General features: G+C 42.4%; 1 protein-coding gene across 24 annotated transcripts in view; it reads left to right on the forward strand.

Moving 5' to 3' along the window:
- The window catches only part of ADGRL3 (adhesion G protein-coupled receptor L3), a 520635-nt gene that overhangs the window by 352234 nt on the left and 146692 nt on the right, over positions 1 to 21709 (forward strand). For 23 of the 24 annotated variants that reach the window (XM_017829314.1, XM_017829319.1, XM_017829296.1 and 20 more), the window contains one exon: positions 13210 to 13290. The exons of the other annotated variant lie outside the window; for it this stretch is intronic. In XM_017829314.1, coding sequence (XP_017684803.1) covers positions 13210 to 13290 — 81 coding nt within the window. The remainder of the gene's footprint in view (positions 1 to 13209; positions 13291 to 21709) is intronic. 24 annotated transcript variants of the gene reach the window in all.

The raw sequence follows: 21709 nt of genomic DNA on the forward strand, positions 1-21709 counted from the left end.
GTCACCTGTGCCAAGGAGCTTAAACAGGCTTTGAAATGGCAGACTGGCACAGAGAGCAGTGCAGCCACCTTCCTCAGGGGCTGGAGAAGGGAGGCAGACTTTTGGCTGAGGCTTGCCCAGGGTTCAGCTGGTTTGCTTAGGGACTGATGGCTGGATTTAGAAAAGTGAATTTATACTGCTATGAAGGTGTCACTGCCATGGTGGAGTTACAAGTACTTCCACACTGGAAATTCTTTTTTTTTGATTTCTCTTCTTTCTGTTTTTTAAGCAGATTGTGCTGCCTAAGAATCCCTCTGCAGCAAGAGGGCTTGTTTGTAACACAAGTTACTGAAAGCAAAACACTCTTCTATCAGATGCTTGTGTGCACACAATTCTTGCTGTAGTGATAAGTGAGCCATTCAACCAATGTTACTTGAAACTATCATGTCAATCGGAGCTGGAATGGCTGATAGTATTGAGACTGTGTATTCAATCCCAAGATGCCAAGCCAGAATGGCACCCCTTTGAATGGCACCAAAGCCACTAAATGCCATTAGATACAACCCTACACAAGAAGGATTAAACAGGGTTGCCCTCTCCTTTCCCTGATCCAGGCAAGACAAGCATGTATCCATCCTAGGCTCCTCGTGGTTGTTACTGCAGCTCAGTGTGAAGCTAATGCTGTAAAAGTTGTGAATCCCACATAGGTCAGATACCTAGTCAGAAATACTGGTGTTTTTTTCTTCCTTGCTTGGGTCATAAGGGGGTGAAGGAAGAAATTCCTGTCCCTGGCAGAGGACAAGTTGGCCAGAGAATTGAAGCTTGAGTTTGCCAGTTCTTCAATCAAAAGATCATTAAAGAAACCTAAGTGCAAGGTTAAGGGTTAGCCTGTTAGAGGAAGTTTACCTTGAAATGGTGGTCAGGGCTAGCATGTATGAATATGTAAATCTCTACATTCATTAAGGCAACTAAAGGGGGAAAAAAAGTATTTTTATTGGGTGATTGTGTTTCAGAGGTGATGGAATATATGGCTCAGAACAATTTGAATATTTTCTGTTGCAAAGGAAAATACTCTGAACTAAAGCTATCTATTAAGTTCATAGTAGCATATTTTACTCCAAAGAGCAGGAGCCTGAAGCAGAAGGAGCTGAAAGAATTCTCAACTGGGCTGAAACACACCACCTTTTGGGTGTACTTTTCAGATCCCTTTTCAATCATGCTGTATGTCTCCTGTAATCTTTTTGAGGGCCAGACTCACCCATCAGAAGTGATGTAGTGTAACAATGCCTCTTCTCCTGCATGCATGCAGCTAGATCATTGGGATCAGGAAATTCGGCAGTGCCTTGGGACCCTTGCCCCAGTGCTGTCAGACAGAGCAGTGCCCTGGCAGACCTGTGTGCTGCCCTTGCAGAGGGCAGACATCCAGCATGATTCATACAGTGCGAAGGAGGCTCAGGCAAGAATTAGTTTGTATTGTTCAAGAAATACCAATCAGGATCTTATTGTTCTAGGCAGTGTGCAGACTTATAATCAAAACTGTCATCCAAAGGCCTACAGTAACATCATGGGAACTAAGATAAGAATAATTCTGAGACATGCTTGAAGGGCCTTAAGGAATGTAGGTTCCAACTACAGAATATCTGATACTAAAAAATTATATTTGACCTTGTATGAAACATCTGGTCTGTAGATGTTTAATGTATGAACCTGTATTCTGCTCACAGTTATTGTAAAGTCTGTGAGCTTGTGTAGTTTCTGACCCATTGCAAACTTCTCATTTCCTGACCATATAGAAAGAAATGTAGGACGACAGCATCAAGAGAACAGATAGTAAAACCTCCTGTGTCATTCCTGACTCTGTGAAGCAGTGAAAAGGGACATGGTGAAGTGTATAACAAAGTCCATAGCTGACTTCACCAAAACTAAAATTGATAAGCTGTAGCTTATCAATTGTAGTCTGTAGACTTCAAATCTTTTGAATCTATAAACCAGCAATTCTACTGCATGGGTCTTTAAAAAAAAAAAAATCAAAATTGGCCACGTTCAGCATGAGTTTCTTCAGCTGACTTTACAGGAGGTAGGTAAAGAGAAAAAAATAAACAAACATTACAATGTTTTGACACTTAGCTAGAAAAACTGTGGAGAAAGACCCAACAAGCAAGACAGTGGTCATGGAGTTAAAAAGCCGTGTTACGTGAAAAGGTGAAAAGAGTGCAAAAACAACAGAGCCCTAAACTGTCTTTGCAAAGCACTTTTGGGCTGCTTGGCGTTGCTTTATTGTAAAGACCTGGGGATTTCTGGAGTTCCCCAGCGAGGCAATAGAAAGAGGTGCTCCTTTACTGACTGTGACAGGAGCATGCCTAATTTTTGCTATAAAGTGTTAAAAGTGCTCCCAGGATTTGACCATCAAAAATTGTGTTCAAAATTGTCACTGATGCAGAAAGGTTACAAATATATTCATAGCAAGGGACAAGGTTTAAAAATGCTTTGGTTTCATTTTCCTTAGGCTGAGGAAGGAGGAGATGATTTCTAATGATTATTTTAAAAAATCCCAGTGGGGCTTTCTTTGGATGGCTGATCCGGCAACTTACCTTTTATTGTCATTGGAGATGAACTCAGGCCTATAGACTCTGCTTCCTATGCTCTTCGTGTCTGCACACAAAATATATTGACTCTGCCCTTGCTGGCAGTCAGAAAGTCCATATGTAGTTGCTATATGTGAATTAGAGAAATTGTTATATTCAGATCTGTATCTGTGTGCAGTGGGAAGATGCAAGAGACTTTTGAGACCTTCCCCTTCCTCTCACGGATTTCTCATCCAGCTAGGTTAATGATGAACAGTGAAGGAAAAGTAGGCAATCTCCCCTCTTCTCCCCCTTCTCTGACACTGAATTGAAAAGATGGATTCTTTAGGAGGCTTTTGATTGAGAGAGAAAACATGAAAACAGAGAGGAAGTCTGTCAGAGTTAGATCAATTTGCCCAAACAGCTCAGTTTTTCAGCTGACAGCATTTTAGCACTCAGAGGGGAGTTGTCAAAATCTCTCTACAGGCAGTCATGTCCTTCATGCTGAGACATACCTTATATTATCTTGCAAAGAATGAAGAAAAGGGAAAAAAAAAAGATGAAGTGGCTTAGATTACTTTCTTTTAGGCCATGAAGAAAATACCCACCCTTGTTTCATTTCTTCATCAAATAATGTAGTGTTAATCTTGTTTGCTGCTTGATCACTCGCTTTGAGATGGAGTCTGTCCCCTCTTGCAGCATCCCGCTGCTGCACCACAGCTGAAGCTTGGCAGCAGGCAGGAAGCAGAGCCAGGCAGGCTGTACTGCCTGTCTCAAGGCTCCCGTGGCAGATCAAAAGAAGTGATTAATGCAGTTAGGGTGCACTGACCCACTCGGAAAACAAATTACTCATCTCTTTGCACTTTTCTAATGAGAGCAGTTGGTAAAAATACCTGTAATGAAGATTGCTCTGGTGCTTTATTGTTTGGCAGTCTTTGGGGCTGCAGTCAGAGTGAGGAATAGTCACAGAAACGCATGGAATATGGCAGTTAAGGTTTGAATAGTATGTTGGCCATGTGGTGATGGAAGATAGACTTGATTAAGCTGGACAAGAGGATGCATGTCAGGAGCCAAAGAGGCAGGCCTGTGTGATGAAATTGTTTCTTGGAGTCTTGCAATCATCAGTGCCTGGAGAGAGGATGTAGAAGGTGAGAGAAGTTGGGGTCTCACCTGCTCTGGAGGGTGGTGGAGGAGAAAAAGAGAGGATCCCAGCAGAGGCATAGGCAATACTGGAGAGGTACAATGTGGGGATGGAGGCTATGCTACACATGCAGAGATGTAAAGGTTGGAAAATAAAGACACAATTGGAAGGGACATCTGCTATAGGCTATCACAAATGGAGGAAAGCGAGAGTGACAAATTCTTGGACCACATCACACAGTGTTTGAAACCATGAGACACTTCAATTACTGTCTCCAGGCTGGTGACTCACAGATCTACCTGTCTACTTCGGACGTGTCTCCTACCTCGCAATCCACCATCTCAGCTGATTTCTCTGACAACCCCCCTGGATTCTTTGCCACTGAAATTTAGGCTCAGCATGGCAAGAGTGACTGCCTGATTCCTCCTTCTCCCCCACTGCTCCCCTTTCTGCTTGAACAAGAGTGGCATAAGTAACAGAATGACAGGACTGTGTCCTAAGCTCTGCCTGGAAGGAGCAAGTGTGCTGTAACACGTTTGGCTTTCATTAGAACCCTTGACCTGGAGTTGTGAGACATAGCTCTCTAAATTATGCTGGCAGGTGGATTAAAAACTGTCTGAAAGGCATTGAAGGAAGGTTGCAATTGGTGGGAGTCTCCCTGGGGCAAGGGGAGAGTCTGGTATGGGGATGGAGGGGACGTCCAGATACAATGCCACTACTGTTCCCGGGTGCAGTTTTATGTTACGGTTAAACTGATAGCTGTCACCATCCCACCCCTGGCTCTTTTATTCTTGACCTTTCTTTTGCATCAGATCTGGCACTGTTGCCACAGCAGCCTGAATTGGTTCTGCTCATTGAGCCAGTGGAAAACTAGTAATTATTGTTTTCAGTGACTTGTTTTCCATCAGATCATCTCTAGCTGGCTCTGTTCTTGCGTTAATTGCCAGATTTGCTGCGAGAGAGGGGATAGGAATGCCTGGCCATGTCACAGGGGAGAGAAGACTGCTGTGAAATGGGTTAGCTATAACACAAGGCTGCATCTAAGAGAGATGGAGGAGACAAGAAACATGGGTGATAGTGAGAGCACAGCAGCAAAGAGCAAGTCCTAAGGGAGCTCAGGTGGGGAAAAAAGAGCAAGCAACAGGGAAAAAAATAAGGCATAATCATCTCAGGCGGGGAGGCAGCAGGATTCCTTCCCCTCAAAGAGAAAACTGAAACAAAATCTCCTAACAATGAGATCTGTTGCTCAGTGTCTGATAATGAGAGGAGGTGGACAGCCCCAAGGAGACACCTTTCAGAACAGTGTAAGGAACAATCTTGCCTCTGCAGGAGAGGGACTGGATGGCTTTGGCTAGGTTTCCCCCGAAAAGCTCTTTATAACTTTTCTATCCCAATTCTTTTCAGCCACACCTGAGGCAGAACAGGCTGGGCTTGACCCACTATGGAGGTTGGAAACATCCTGTTTGACTTTTGGGACAAGAGCAGAGTAAGGACAGCAGAAACTGGCACAATGCACTTCATATTAGATTAAATCTCTGAGAGGTGACCAAGGAAACCTCCCTGGGTTCACCGTGCCTAAACCTGCTTTGGGTGGTTTGTGGTTACCAATATTTGTCTGCTTTAGGGCTCTGAGGACTGCATTGGTCCAAATCCCTGTGTTTCCTCTGCACCAAAATCCTTCTCCTCCTGCCCCATGTTTTTTGGTGAAGGTGACTGGTAAATTATATTTCATAGGACAGCAAGCACGTCTGGGAGGAAAAGAAAAATACAACATGTTGTGTTTCTTTAACCTGCTGGGCAAGGTACTGGGGAGAAAAGTTCAAAACATGTGCAACCCAAGCTCCCTGCCTTGGGCACTGGGGAAAGCCAAATTTGGATACAGCCTTCTTTTATGTGTTGCCATTTGGGGGTAAGCTAAGAGGTCTTTAACACTGTTTAATTATAATGGCATGGATGAAATATTTCCTGTGTATTTTAGTTCTTCTTCCTTCCCAGCCCTTACGCCAAACTCTCGTACCACAGGAGAGATTCTGGGATGTGCATTGGAGGATGCAGAGCATCATGGGAGCCAAAGTGCTTCTAAATTTAATGTTTTAAGTCCTTAACAAAAGGATGAGGTCCATCTAAACACCAAACACAAATTACAATGTTTCCTCATCAAAATGAGGAATCTTGGTGTGCCTTGAAGAAGCTTATTCACCCCTGACTTTAGCTGGGACAGGAGTCCTAAATGCTCCTTGGAAAATACTCATCTGCCACTGTGAAAAGCCTAAAATTGCTTCAGCTGCTGTAATACTCAGACAGTTTTTAATCCATTCCTTTGGCATTATTTTTGTCCTTATTTTAGCCCATAGCTCAAACCTAGCCTAGTCATCCCAGGTAACAGCTGTCACAAGAGGGACAGTTTGGTTATCAAAAAGGTTTGATTTCCTCCTTCTTATGGTTAGGGCTGTTGTTTGTTGTGACAAACTGAAAACAGAAGTGGTACTTCCTCAGAAAAGTCTAGTCCATTTGATCACACTTTCTGTTCGTGCAAGCACACTGCCAGCCACTGCTTTTGGATTTGCATTTAATCTAAAACATGAGACGCGAGTGTGACAGGGTATTAGCCAAGCATCTCCCCAGTTCGCCCCTTTCCCTGCATCCTTTATTGAGCTTTCTTCCTTGACTCCAAGGTTTTCTTTGTATTTGGCAGCCCTCTTGACTGAGGATGAAGTTTTCTTTGGTCAGTACTGGGGAACTCAGCCACAAACTTGGGACAGGCAGGTGAGAACACACCTCTTGCTTCTCATCTGCAAATTGGTTCCTTTTGAGTTTTCCTGTTGACCCCTCTCTTTGAAAGACGGAGAAACAAAATGCATGCACCAAAGCAGGGCTTTTTCCAGAAAAAAAGCACAGTCCTTCATCCCCTAAACATGAGGACATAATGCTGGCATTTGAAAAAGCTACTATTATATGCTTTTTCAGACAGCTTCATAAGAAATGTGTAAGTAAACAACATAAAATGTTACAATATTATAACTTCTGTCAAGAACAGTATGGGAGAGGAAACATTTGCTTGTTGTGGTGTCTTTGCACAGGAGCCCTCTCCTCGGTGTGGATGGAAGGCTCTCTGTCAGCACCCATTGAGGCTGCCAGTGTTGGTAGCCTCCATTTTCAGCAGGCAGACGTGACCAGGAGCTGTCCCTGTGTGGCAGCCACGCTTGCATGTACCCTGCTTTTCCTGCTGCAGTTGCTTTAAGCTTGCCATGCTTCCCATTATGAAATACGGGAGGCAAAATGGCAAGAGAGCAGAGATAATGTAGTCAGAGAGTTCCTGTTGGAAAAGAGGGTTTTCTTGTATTCAGAAGCATCCACAGCTTCGAGGGAAGGACAGGGAAATGACCCTGGGAGGGAGGGAAGAAGCGGGAGTGGGTGGGTTGCTGCTACCCTAAGGAGTTAAAAGGCCATTGAAAGATGAAAGGGAGATGTACAGATGAAAGAGAGATACTCCATAAAAGGCCATGAGTAAATGAAGCGGTGGACAGAATCAGCGCTAACTCTGACACATCTGAGGTAGAGAATGGCTTTATAAAAGCTTTATTTGAAAAGAAAGCTCTTAATGCAAAATGGAAGAGGGTGGGCAGTGAGGAAATGATGTTTTGTAAAGATAGTCATTGATGGAAGGCAGAAAAAAAGGCTGCTGGGAGAAGTCTGAATATATGCCGAGTAATAGGCCCAAATGAAATTTGTTTAATGGCATGTCAAAGGAGCATGTTTGCAAACCTACCAGTTTTTTAATTTCTCTTTCCATATATTTTTATGTATGCCTACATATTATGGGATTCAAAAAGACTCATGAGAGGAGAAAAAAGGTCAAGAAAAAAATGTACTGATTTTGGAAATTAAAGACTATGAGAGAGATAATCCTAGAAATTGCAATCCAACTAAGTGAAGTAGTCTTCTGTTAGATAATAAATAAATTTTTTAAAAGATCCTGTTAACATTTAGAGAATTACAGAAATGTGACCAAAAAGTAATGTTGTATCACAGACAAACTGGACTGCTTTTAAAAATTAATATTTTCAGTTACATGGTAAAAAGGGCCATAACATGCAAAGAATACTTTATCTATAAAGATACTAGTAAAATTGTCAGTATGTTTTTCAAGACTGTTCCTTAGAATATGTATTTAGCATATCTAGTGTGTGCCTACCCCATTCTTATTAAAAAAGGGGGAATTATGTGAAGAACTGAAATCAAAGTCTGAGGAATTGATGTTTACTTTTATGGGTATTAACTCATTAGTGATCCAAGCAAGTGGACTAACATACGAGGGATTAAATCCATGGAGGTGTCTGCAGTCCGAGGTGCAGACAACAAAGAATGTAGGAGAGGCAGTACCTGGGAACATGGGTCATCGGAGATACCAGCATGAAATTAAATTAAATCCTCTGCATGAAATGCTAGCTAGATTGTCTAAGAAGGATCTTGAGAACTGGTGAACCTGTGGAAGACAAAGCATGATAAAAGAGGCTGGAAAATGGGTAGAAATCTCAGTAATCCGACATGACAGCAAAAAAATGTGTTGCAGTGATCGCCTCTGGATAAGGACAGCAAAGAAAGAGGACTCTCACCCCTTGAGAACAAAGAGTTTGAAGCATGTTTGTTTAAAAAGAATATATCTCCTGATGGCTACTCGTTGCTGCTGCTGGAACTGGGTCAGGCATGGGGCAGAACTGCAATTTAGGTGCACAACTGTCCATACCCACCATGGTACCATAGGCACTGAGCAAAGGAGCAGTAGGGAAAAGTGAGAACCATCCGTTCTGGTGATTTTAGTTATCTTCATAGCATTGCCAGCTTTAGGAGACAAGTAATCAGATGTTTAGGACGTCTCTCATCGTATGTTTTTAAAAGTCTTATTTTTAGTCGAGTAAATGTCCGTGTTCTTTTCCTTTGCTTTTGGGGGTTTGAATCATTCAGTTTTCTGTTCAGGTTTTCTCTTTGACAGTGCACAGGAAAATCTCAGGTAAAAGATGACCAAGGGCCAGGCAGAAAGGTTTCCCATGTGCATACATGACAACAGGAGTTACGCTCTAGAAAAATCAAATGTCACAGGCACTGGAAACTTGGCATAGGATCAGGAAGGAGGCCTGCCCTGTTAGATGCTACAAACAGTGGGTATGTTTCTAAAAAGGATCAGGGGGAAATGGTTTTAATAGATACACAGATGAGACTGCTTTGTTGCAACTTTTCTTGGTTAGTCCATGCATTCGCAGATTTTTTTCTGTAGTTTTATATCATTGCATCTGTAGATGACTAAATCACTTAGGGGCAGATTTTTGAAGATATGTGGATGTTTACTTTCTGTCTGTGAGCATCCAGATCCCTTTTAAAAAAATAGTAAGAAGAAAAATCCCTTAGGCCAAGCTATTATATTTCTTTCAGTCTTCACAAAGCATTATCTTTGTTCTTCCAACTTATGGGCTTTTTAAAATGTATTGTATCTCTCATGTGTCAGACCTGAAAATAATGGCCAGTCAAGCACTTTTTCTAATTCAGAAACACCTTTCTTGTTCCCTCTACCTGAGGGAGGCCATGTCACCAGATGGATTTTCAAGGTCATATCCATATTTTGCTCCCAGAATTGTTACTACCAAACATGCTTTTTTTTTGACATTGTCACAGCAGATGCACATGGCTGCTATGAAGACAGGCTGTTGGTGGCTACTTGTGTCACCAAACTTACTGTTTGCCCTGTCTCACCTGAGATGGTTTTGATATTTAGGCAGTGTTGGCCAGACCTGAATCCTTGTATTATGATACAAGAAAAGCAGACCAGGACTGATCCACAGTTGTCTTCCAATATTACCCCTTGTTGCCTGTTACTCCCCCTGCCCAACACCTGCCACTGACAGGGAGCCATGGCTATTTTGGCCATGTCAGTGCCTGGATGTTTCCAACAAGAGGAGTAAGGGAAATGGAGCACAACCTTAGCTAGTACATAAAAAATTGGCAACTTCATCAAATGTTACTTTGATGATTATGTTTGATTGCTGTTTACTTTTTTACCTGGGAGCCGGCTGCGGAAACAGCAGATGGTTATAGGCAGGGTGGGATCTGGAGAAGGCCATGCAAGCTGTTATAATATGAGGCATGGTGAACTTCCCATCAGCAACAGAGACGTCTTGACCTCTGGTATTTTATCAGAAGTCTACTTTTTTTTTTTTTTTTTCATAACTAAAAGACAAGGTGCAGTTTTCTTTGGAGAATCCTTCAAAATTCAAAAAGGAACTGACACCAGGCATTTCCACTCCAATAAGCACAGGTACCAGGCCAGCATTGGTTAGCATATGGGCAGCTCTTCAGATCGAAGAGCAGTCAAACAAATAGGCTAATGGGTTTATAGGTGTGTGTGTAGATATGAAAGTATGGCAGCTGGAGAGATGGTAAGGGAGGCCAGGTCCCACCTCTTGGTCCTGCACCTTTGTCAGCTCAGACCCAGTGCGCACTAAAAACAGCTGAAGGATTGGAGAGACTGGTGTTGAGTGTTTCTGCCTTCTTTTTTTTTTTTCTATGAAGGGTCTCACATCCCCCTTTTCAAGTGCTTTTCTGCAGCAGCTGGAACTAAAGAGGTAGAGATAGAAGTCGTTCATTCCTAGAGCCGGGGCTTGCAGTAGGCATCTGAAAGTGCAAAACTCACTCAAAAGGGACTGGGAGTTGGCCTCACTTAGCAAAACTTGTTCTGTCAGTCTTTGTTATCAACTTGAGCTGCATCAGTATTATCAGTCTCAAAATCTTCATAGGTCCATTAGGTAAAATACTGGTTTTTAATAGAATCAGTGGCAGAACTTGTAATACTGTTAAAACCAGGAGTACCGTGTTCTTGTGTACCAGTCCCTTTGCCAGGCCTTGATTCAAACACCTCCCCTTGCCTCCCTTCCCTCAATTCTCTGAGGTCACCACTGCCAATAATAGCAAAACCAAAGCAAAAATGTGATTCTGTTAATTAATAAGAAGATTTGTAAGGTATCCTGATTCTGAATGTATCACTAGGGACTCAGCAGTGGAGAGCCTTTGTTCCTCAAACGAGTCTGAAGAACACCTGAGCTGGCATTTGGGCCCAGAATATAAATCACAACAATTGTTCACATTGCTTTATTATAGAGGGAATGTTAAAACCCAAAATTTGATTTATTAGCATTGTTGGAAGTGTACAGTCTAACTGAAGTCAAGTTTGGTTTTTTTTTTTTGGAAGTAACTGTGTTTTGCATCAACAGCAAGTAGATAAAAGCTTTCTGTAACTTGTTTCATTTATCACTAGAGAGCATTTGATACTTCCTCCATATAAGGTAAAAGCTTTTATAAAACATTAATAAGCTTCCATGGTTATTACTGATTTGTAGTGAATGTCTAAACAAACTCTTGTAGTCTTTTATATACTGTGCATGTATCTTCTTTACTCTGACCTAGCCCTTTAAGCTTACAGAATCATTCTTTTTTGGTTTTGAGATTACTCAGTCCCAAGAAGACCAGGTGATTAAAAAAAAAAACAAAAGAAGCAAAAAAAAAAAAAAAAACCAACCCCCCCACAAAAAAAACCCAACAAAAAACCCCCACATGTTAACAGTGTGTCCATGGGGCAGAAAAGGCCACCAGGCTCCTGGGTTGCACTAGACAGAGCATTGCCAGCAGATCAAGGGAGGTGATCCTGCCCCTCTACTCAGCTCTGGTGAGACATATCAGAATGTTGGGTACTGTGCTGGGCTACCCAGTGCAAGAGAAACAGGGACTTACTGGAGCCAGTCCAGCAAAGGACCACAATGATGATTAAGGCATTGAAGCATCTCTGTGTGGGGAGAGGCTGAGAGAGCTGTGACTGTCCTGGACCAGATCATCCAGGCAATCTTAGTGGCAAGTATAAATATGTGATGAGGGGAAATAAAGAAGATGGAACCATGCTTCTTAGAGGCAGATAGTGGAAAAGCTTTTCTTTTTTTTTTTTTTTTGATGTGAGGGTGACCAAGCACTGGTACAGATTGAGCAGAGAGACTGTGGAGTCTCCATCCTTAGAGATACTCTTGTAGCCCTTGGAATGGATTAGGTGATTTCCAGAGTTCCCTGCCAACCTCAGCTCTTTAACATTTCTGTGGTATCTTTGATGCAGCAAATGCTGAGACTGTTCTACGGTTATAAGGGCACTATCCTGCACATTGAGCAGCTTGGAGTGAGAGCAGATCGTCTGCCTGTTTCTATTGCAGAACCAAGCAGCTATTAAATGATGACTTGTGCACACTAATGACACCAAATGGATTTTTAACATGTAAACAAGAAGAGGAAAGCAGAGTAACTCGTTATTAGCTATGGGTTTGCCTGAAGCAGATTTCCCATGTTAAAGCACTTAAAAGCAAATACAGAATTTATGATGTGTCAGTAGATTTTAAACCTGAATTACGTCCAGTTGCTGTAATGGCTAATAATGCAAATTATCTGAGTCACCCTCAGTGTAAAGCAGTAAATATAATTTACCCATTCAGACACACTTCTTTTTTTTGTTTTTCCTCTCCCCTTTCCCATTAATATTTTATCTCCCTGAAGAGATGTTTTCCACATATTATGTGCACCAGCATACCGTACTTGTGGTATTTCTGGATGTCATTACAAAGAAGCCTGAAGACTGTATCGCTGCTCCACTGCCTGTGATGCTAGCTTGGAAATTGCTTGGAGCAACAACAGCAAGTGTCAACAGGGAGCTGTATTAATTATTTGGAATGTGTCTCATAAGAGGAATCAACTGCTTTTATTGCAGAGCGAATATTACTTGAAACGGGAAGGTTACCCTAACTGTTATCATAATCTATGTGTCATTAACTTTCCATGTTTAGAAAAAGAGATTAACAACCCTGTAAATTGTTACAGTAAATAGATGAATTATAACAAAATGGTTTTATTATAAATAGAAGTTTCTTGATATAGTTACCTTCAAATTGCTGGAGAAGAATTGGGTCTGAACAACTCTGAAACTGCATGGTGGTGTAGGGAACAAAAAAGGTTCCACTGAGGTGAAAGCAATGCTGAGTTCCAAAAAATGATGTTTGCATCTTCTGCAGGTGGGACAAACAGGTGGAATTGTGCTGCATCCCATGCTTCCTTCAAAAATTGCTGTGACATAGAAATACTTGCTTCTCTCTTGGAGTAAGATGAACAGATTGAATGGGCTTGTGTGAAATCAGTGGTCTTCTGTAGCATATGGCCTTTCAAGAGAACATGGTGCAACACGTATGCGGTAGTGGTAAACCAGGTATAACTAAATTTCAGCAGAGTACCCATGTCTGCAAGGAAAAAGCAGAAGAGATGGGAGTGTTTTCAACTTTTCATCAGATGTCTGCAGAACATGGAAGTTCCTTGGGAAAAATGCACAATAGAACAAAATGCTTCAAAACCAGTTTTTAAGCCAGTGCCATAAAAATGCTGTGCATTTGATTATAGCCCTGATAGATCTCTGTAGGAAACAGTGGAACTAAACCACTTATTTGTCCACAGGGCAGGCTCACCATGGGCAGGTTTCCTACATTGCCCCACCGATCCACCTCGATTCGGATCTGGAGAGACCGCCATCCAAGGGTGAGTCAGTGAGACAGCCTCCATTCATGGCATTGTGAACCAGCCATAGGCGTGGGTACATGTCACTCACTTGTTCATAGAGCCTCCATTGTAAAGTTATCACCCTCCATCCAAGGACACTCTCAGGGGCAAATTAATTCCTGCAAGAGAGATGTATGACAGGCGGCCATGTCCCATATGTCCCATTACATAGCTTTGAACATACCATCACTTCACAAGCTATTTTGCTCTCCCCACTAGTTTACTCTTGCAGGGACAGCATACCTTAGATCCTGCCCTCTGTCCTGCAGCTCTCCCTCCTAATGGCAGTACAAAGGCACAGGGAGCTGATGGCAGAATGCAGAAGGAGAGATTTCAGCTGCCCCTTGGATGAGTAAAGGGTACAGAAGGGGTTGTGCAGTGGTTCCAGCCTGGATTCAGTCCTCATCGCTGTTGCTTGAGGTGTTTTCTAGGCTCAGTAGAGGATGACTGTAGAGAATGACTCAAATTTTAGGGGAGCTCATTGCCCTTGGGAGCAACGCTAGTAGCCAGTATGTATGGAGTAAGTCCAGAATAGCCCTGCTAAGATAGGTGCCTCTCTTGAATGGCACAAGAAAAGCAATATGAATGTAAGCCCTTGATTTCTCTGCCTCATTTGGAGGATCATCCCCTGGCTGTGCTGTGCTGAGCCCCCAGTGTTTGCCTTTGTGGCCTGGGGAAGTGAGTTTATCCCCAGAGCAAGCATATGTGCTGGTGCAGACTTCTTACACCTCCTTTTCCTCTTTTTAGTTAGGTTGTCAATATTCATGTAGGATATCAAAATTACCAGCTTGTTCTTGGAATAGATAATAGCAAAGCTAAAATCAAACAGGAACATGAAGGGAGCTTGGTCAGCTCCGTAAGTGTACATGAATATCAAACACAGGGAACGTTGCAGAAGAAGAGAAAGGGAGGAAGAGGACAGCCAAAACGTGATAGCATAGCGATGCACTGTAGCTTAGGTTTGGGGTTTTTTTCCTTTCTCCCACTCTCCGAAGGGTGCTACAGTGACAGAAAGGGTACCAAGTTGACCTTTGTAGTGATTGTCATCATTCTGCCACAACACTGTAAGGCTATTGGTGTGTGTCTGTGTCCGCACTTGTTTCTCTAACTGCTCTTAATTGAAAAATACGTGTTAATGCAACATTAATCTGGATAGACACACTTGCATTATGGAATATGAAGAAAGCTGTCTTCTCAATCTCACTTTGTTATCCATCTCTAATAACCTGGGAGACAGAAAAACCTTCTGTTGGTGAATTGCAGCTACAACTGCAAACCCTGTTCCTCCAAATGGCCCAAGAGCTTTGTGGGCTAAAGAAAAGCATAGTGTTAGTGCTCTTGGCATGAAAGTCTCCTTCAGTTTTGACTGAGCTTTTCCACCAGCATCCATGTAGCTAGGTTCTGTAACTTGATCTTAAATGAACTTGAACTTAAATGTTTGCTGAGTTTTTTCCCTTTGTATGTGTGAATGTGTGTTTGCTTAGATGATGCAATAACAAAAACTAAGGACTTGAGTCTTACTGCACAGCAGCCTCAGCATTATCATTCCATAGCAGTTCCTCTTGCATCTCTGCAAGGTGAAACCACGTGGTGGTGGAACTTGGATGTGAGGATGCCAGATTCGCAGTCTCCTCTCCCAGTCTGGTCTTGCCGTGAATCAGGCTGGTTGAGTGTAATCTCCTGACAGTCCGCAACCTCCATGTAGCTTTGAGTGAACTACCCTGAGATTTGACACATGCATCTGAGATCATCAGCTTCTAAGTCACTTGAAAACCTCCAGTTCTATGGTAAAATTTACTACCTTGCTTTTATAGCAGAGCACTCCAGTAAGGCAGAGACAGTTATGACTTCCAGGACCTTCTGGCTCTAGCTTGTCATTGATTTGATGAATCAGAGCTTACTTAGAATAGGTCAGTGTAAATCCTTACCTTGGGGTCTGGAGCAGCCTATGGAAGACTCAAGGATGCTGGAACAGCAGCAGACAAAAAGCTGTGCCTTGCCTTCTCCAAGAGGAAAGAGCTAAGGACTAACAAAAACCTTCAGTGATCTGGTGTTCATGAGGGCATAGCTACCTCAGCAAGATAAATGGCAGTGCCACCAGGAGCGGGGCAAAGTGGGTCAGGCAGAACAGTTGCAGTGCTTGCAGAGAAGGTAAAATGGAGCTTTTCCAACACAAACTGCTACATTAACTACTTTCACCAGGACCTCCACTCCCCTGGTTGACAAATCTTAAAGAAGGAGCTGCTTAGTGTGGAAGGACTCATTACTGCTGCTGTGCATTGGTAAAAGGGCTTGAATACCCTTGTGTCACTTAATAGGAGAGGGCCAGGGAGGAAGCCAGCTCTGGAGGCATCAATCTATTAGCTGGTGACTAGGGGCTGTTAAAAATGTAGTAATTGGTACTGTTTCCTGGGGGAAGAGCAAGGCTTTTCTCTGGCCCTGGCATGTGGGACAGGTAGCTTTACTTATTTACCTGCTGCCTCATTTCTAGGCTCAGAATCCAAAATCCATTCGAGTATTGTAATAATATTTTATATTTTAATACTTTTTCTAAGTATGTTAGGCCTACATTTTTTTGTTTGTTTGACTGCATTTTCTGACACCTTAGGACATGCTGAGGTCATGTTCCAAGCTTCATCCCATAACCACAGGAGCTGTTTTAAACAAAGGAGTTAAAAATACCTGTCCTGAAGGTCTTGTTGTTCCTCCACAATTCCTGTAGCTGGAACTCTAAAAACAGAGCAGCATTATGACAGTCGGCATAAACTACTAATGTTTTTGTCTGCTCCTTTGATGCCCTTCATTTCCCCTCTCCATTCCCCCTCACAGTAAGCTGAACACCAGGAACAGGTCAATGTTGCACTCAGAGTGGCAAATAGAAGAAGCCACCATACGGGTTTAATTGTAATTAATGGAAATAGAGCCTGGGTAGTGATATAGAAGCATCTTCCCATCCTGTATTATCAAAAAAAGATACAGCTTTAGTGCTCCTGTGGGTCTACGCAGTTACAGTTCTCAGTTGGCAGATTTATTTGTAACTGCCTCTTCCTTCTCCTTTTTAAAAATTTTATCACTGGTGACATTTACACACATTGCTTATGCATGCAAGGAGTTTTTACCTGCCTTTCAGAGTCCTGATGCTAGCAGTGAATAGAGTATGAACTCCAGTAGTTTACTAGCACGTCAGTGTCACCGTGCATTACTGGGTAATTGCTCTGAACCACTGCTCTGTACAGCCACACAGTGATGACACTGTACATCACTTAATAGAAATGAAGCCCTGAATCAGCATTCTTCATGAAGATACTTCTTATACCCCACTCCCTTTTTAATTTGAGGCTGTTTTAGAATTAGTTCCATATATGAAGCACTGTTAACCATTATTTTTACACCTCCTTGCAGTCCAGCAATCTGGATGTGATTACATGATTTTTATGCAAGTGTTTACACCTTCTGTGTACAGAATAATTCCAGGGATAGCTGAGACCTTAGGTTGTGATCTCACAGACTGAAGATTAAGCCTGTGTTTCAGAATGGATCACTGGTTACTGACAATAGCAAGGAGTTTCATAGATGAGAGTGACACTGATACTCTGGCTTAGGAAGGGATTTTATGGAATTATCATATATAGTAATAAATTAAATTTAGCATTTGTACTCAAATTCTGCCAGGTACTAAAAAAACAGTAAAGAAGTGAATTAAGCTCACAGAGTATGCACACTAAAACTATTTATAAAGCTGTATAGAAACAGATTTTAGCATATATGTGGAATCATATTAAACATTAAAGGTATGCCTGGGGTTTAAAGCTGGACAGACTGAGAAACTCTCCTCCCTTATTGAACTGATGTTTTGCAAAGGTGTCCTTTAAAATTGAAACTCAGAGAGTAGTTATCTTGGAGATTGATATGCTTGAAGACAGTACATTTCCAAAATATTAACTGATAAGCAAAACTGTGTATTCATCCCCAGTTCCCAAAACAAATAACAAATGAAGGAGGCACAGAAAGTTCTACCCCTTCTGTGTAGATTTCGCTAGCCAGGGAGGTTATTTTGGCCCCATTTAAGGCACTGTGGGAGGTTTTTCTGTAAACCTCAGTTATTAGGTTCATCTTCAATAAACACAGAATCTGTCCCTACTCCTTAGGCAGCATGTCAGGGAGACAGAGAGAGGTTTTGCTGGGTTTACCCCTTGATTCTCTGTCTTAGTGTCATGTTTCTTTGTGCTTTCTTTCTTCAAAACTGGATCCGTTCTGCTATTTTTCTCCCCCTTTGCATTTACAGTGTCTGAAGGAGAATCATTCCTGAACATTAGCAACACTGTTAAATCTTATTACCAAAAATAGAGTAGGTTTTTGTAAGTATGCATTCTGGATCTTTTTTTTTTTTCCCTCCCAAAGGTCCCAGAGAGGGTCGATGGCTTTGCAGATGATATAGGAGATCTGACAGCTGGGCTTATTGCACAGCCCCAGTCCTCCTTCCCAGGTCCAGAGAAAGGGGAGTGCTGGGCAGTGAGGCCCAGTGGCACTCCTTGCCTTAATTCAAGCTGACACACAGGGTCACGTATCCCGTGCTCGACAGGCCCTGAGACACCAGCTTGCCTGCCTCTCCCTCCCCAGATTCAGTGCTATGAGAGAGGTGCTGCACAGGAGTTTCTGCTCCAAGTTCATGTTGGACAGGCACATCCTTATTTCCAGGCTGGGGAAGCCATTTTTCAGCTTAAGAGTCCTTTACACTGTCCTTCTGCTGCTCTCCGAGGTCCAGCTTTTACTCACCCTGTTCCTTCCCTTTAGAGTTAGTTACAGCTTTGTGTTTCCAGCTCCTTAAGGCAGTATTATTTTCCTGATGTCCTTCATGTGGAAGAGTCCAGGTGAGAGACTAATTCAATACCTTTAAGTAAAAAGGATCATGCACTGGATGCTATTTGTGGTCTCCTGTGGTCAGGACCCTTATTCCCTTTTTTCCTGGGAAAAATGCAATTCTGGGATGCTATATAGTGTCCTACTCTTCCTTGGTCACGTGCAGGGTTTTCTTCTTTGCTTTTGCTCAACCTTTTCTTTGAGGATAACATCTCTCAGCGCTTCTTTTTGGCTGCCCTGAGCCCACCGGAGGATCTCACTCACTCACTCCAACATGGAGTGTACATGCTCATTGCAGCGAGCCAGTGACATTCTGTCATCTCATGTGACTTCTCTGGCAAGGACGGTATAAGAGGCATGCAGGTAACTGGTATCGAATGGGATACCAGTTGGATGGGAGATGACTGTTCACCATACCTACATGGTCAGTGTAAAGGTTTTGCAATGACTACAAGCTTCACATATACAGTGAATTTGAAGCTGCCTTGCTTTGAAGAGGTCCATACAGATTTGTTTGCTGGGTTCCTTTACTGTTTGTTTACTTCTTACTTGAGTTCTGTATTTTTTTGTGATGAGTCTTCAAACGGCTCAGCGTTGCGGCAGGTTGGGGTTTGGGTGGTGTGGTAGATGCAGATACAGGAATGTATTGCCAGGTATGGAGTTTGTTTGAGTCGTGAAGCTGGTGGAGGTGTGGGTGAGCTCTAATGTGCGGATGCAATGCTATTCTCAGTTTTATCCAGAGCTCTCTGAAAATCTCTCATTGTGACTCAGATATGTTCCAAAATGTCCACCCTTCTGGACTACACTGATTCCCTGAAGCAGGCAGCTGCTTTGAACATGGACCATGCTCTGCATTTATTAATTCCTCATTAGGCATTATGGGTGGTGATAAACCAGTATCATGGCCAGATTAGCCAGAGCTCCTGGAAATCTTACAGCCAACTCATAGTCCTCCTGTTTGCTTGTTACCATCAGTGAGGTCCCACCTTATGTCCTGTAGGTATTCTCAGTCAGAAAGAGTTAATTGCGTGCCATTCGCAGTTTTTGTTTTTACTATGGTGTTGAACTGTTGCTCTTATTTCTTTGGAATGTGTGTTTTCACTGTAGAGGAGCACCTCGGGGCATTGCTGTTTATTTATAAGATAACAGCGTTTGCTCTAGCAGAAAGCTGGAGCTAACGAAGTCTCTCAAGGAGGAGTGCTAAATTCTGTGTGCTGGTGGAAACTGTTCAAAGTATTTACACTTGAAAATATTTAAGAATTGGGGAGGGGAGGGGGGGAAGAGGAAGAACAGTCTGAGTGATATTTAACACCTTTTCCATTATTCCTAGCCAACTGAAAAAAAGAAAGAAAAGGCACTTTTTAAGTAGCTTTTTTCACCAGCTAGCTGCTGCCTTGTAAAGGAGTTTTGCTATGGAGATCAGCATGAACAGTGATTTAAAGATGCCTTGAAATGTTATTCTTTGTAGGCTGTTTGAAGCTACCATATGACCTGATAAGCTCAAAATGGACAAAGACATGCACCCAGGAGATTCTTTTGACAGTGGGTTTCATTTTCCGCTGTACTGAGTTTTGCCACTCGCCATCAGTGGAGGAAGTTTTCACCCACCTGACAGTGGCAACAGCTGGAAAGTAGAGTCAGCTATGGTGGCGCAGCCTCAAGCTTCACTAATCTAAAGTGAATGTCCTATTACCAGCTTGAAAAAAAGCCGTTGAACCAGTTCAATGTGGAAAAAAAGAGCGCAGTGCTGCATACAGCATGAGACCCTTCTCGAACTTTTCTTTTTTTCCCTTTTCTGCCAGACTAATTTTTGGCTACACTTCCCTTTTTGAAATATTTATAGGGCAAATAACTGTTTTAAATGAGCAGATGGGGGAGACATAAGACAAGCTGTTAAATTAATAAACATGTGTGGTGCTTTATCAGTAAGGGAGCCCATTTTGGCATTTCTTCTGGATGATTTGTACGGCCTATCACCATTGCACCTGGTGCAGGGACGAGAAATGGGCACTTAATAACTAAACAATGTGCAAACTCCTTCCATTATAACTTCATTATGTCAGATATAATCATCTATAACTAGATGTCAAATACATAATTTATGTCCAGCTCCCCTGTGGAATAGTGGGCATATGAATGAATGGCCCCATTAATGGGAAGGAGCTTTTACTGTAACTTTTCCCCTCCTGGTACATAGTCCATTTTGTCATCTGGTATTAATTCTGAATAATTTCAGGGCTACAGAAAAATGCCTGTTATATTTATATTTGTGTAATGGGAGAAGATGGCAAATAAATCATATGAGAGATCAAATTTCAGGTTCAGTGATTTCCTAAGCCATACGCCTGTGTAAAAGAGATTGGTCTGCAATGCTTTGATTGAGAGGCATAACAGACCTTCATTTTACCCATCCAGAGATGTTAAAAAGGTGCACGATGTGGGGTGACACTTCCTGTGGAAGCCCTCTGCCACAAGCAGCTTAGCCCCTGGAAAGCCTTGGTCTGCCACTGCAGTTGTCTGCTTGCATCCTTTGCTGGATGTTGTGTCTTCTGTCACATTGTGTTGTATGGGGCCTGTTTATAGAAGTGCTCCATGACATCAGTGAAATGTGTCGTCATCACCTGGCAGGATATGACAACCATGTTTTTCTAGAGGAGTCCTCTGGGTGTGTTGAAGTTCGACAGCAGTTGTCTAGTGGAGGGCTTGTGTATATTCACAAATAGGTACAAATTTGAGGGATCAGGCTGGCGTAGGATCCTTTATGAAATGCCTTTTATACATTTTTTTAGTATATGGCCTTGTCTGGGGGGCTTAAAACCCTGGTGGGGAGCAACTCTACTGTAAATCTGGGAAGACAGTTTGTTAGCACTACAGGTAGGAAGCCATCTCTGATATAGCACTACTGGTATATTATCGGTATTTCGTTACTTTGTGAGAAAACATGTTTTATTCTGCTGCAACTACGGGGGGTAGTATTTGTGTTATTCTTCCTCAGTTATAAGCCTGGATGAAAAATTATCCAGTTAACACCATTTATAATAGTAGATAACTTCTTAGTGTCTGATAGAGTTTCCTGTTGCCGGTACGCAGTGATTTTAACACTAGATTATGAATGATATATTTACTTAACAAAATATTAACCTTTCCTTGTCTTGTGATGTGGATTTCCGAGTGGCATGCATACTAAAATATTTGCGGTGCTAGAATGTCCTGTTACATCTATACCATCTTCTTCTGGGAAATGTTAATTCTTTTCATTCTTTTTATGATAGTTTTTTCAGTTAGTTTTTTTTCATCAGTCCTCCTAATTAGAGGGGGAGGGCGTTTGAAAGGGCCAGTTTAATCTGGCAAGTTGAATCTGGCAAATAACAAACGTTTACAAGGACTGGTACCACAGCCAGGGGTTTGGCTACTCAGACCATGGGATTCGCTTTGAGAACCATGAGTCAATGAGCAAGGTTACCGTGCTCTCGTTGATGCTCGTCAGCAGTGCATGTCTCGAAAGGCAGGCAGATGATCTCCCATACAAGCAAATCAT

Source organism: Lepidothrix coronata, unplaced genomic scaffold, assembly GCF_001604755.1.
Source record: "Lepidothrix coronata isolate B3197 unplaced genomic scaffold, Lepidothrix_coronata-1.0 Scaffold162, whole genome shotgun sequence".
Taxonomy (NCBI): domain Eukaryota; kingdom Metazoa; phylum Chordata; class Aves; order Passeriformes; family Pipridae; genus Lepidothrix; species Lepidothrix coronata.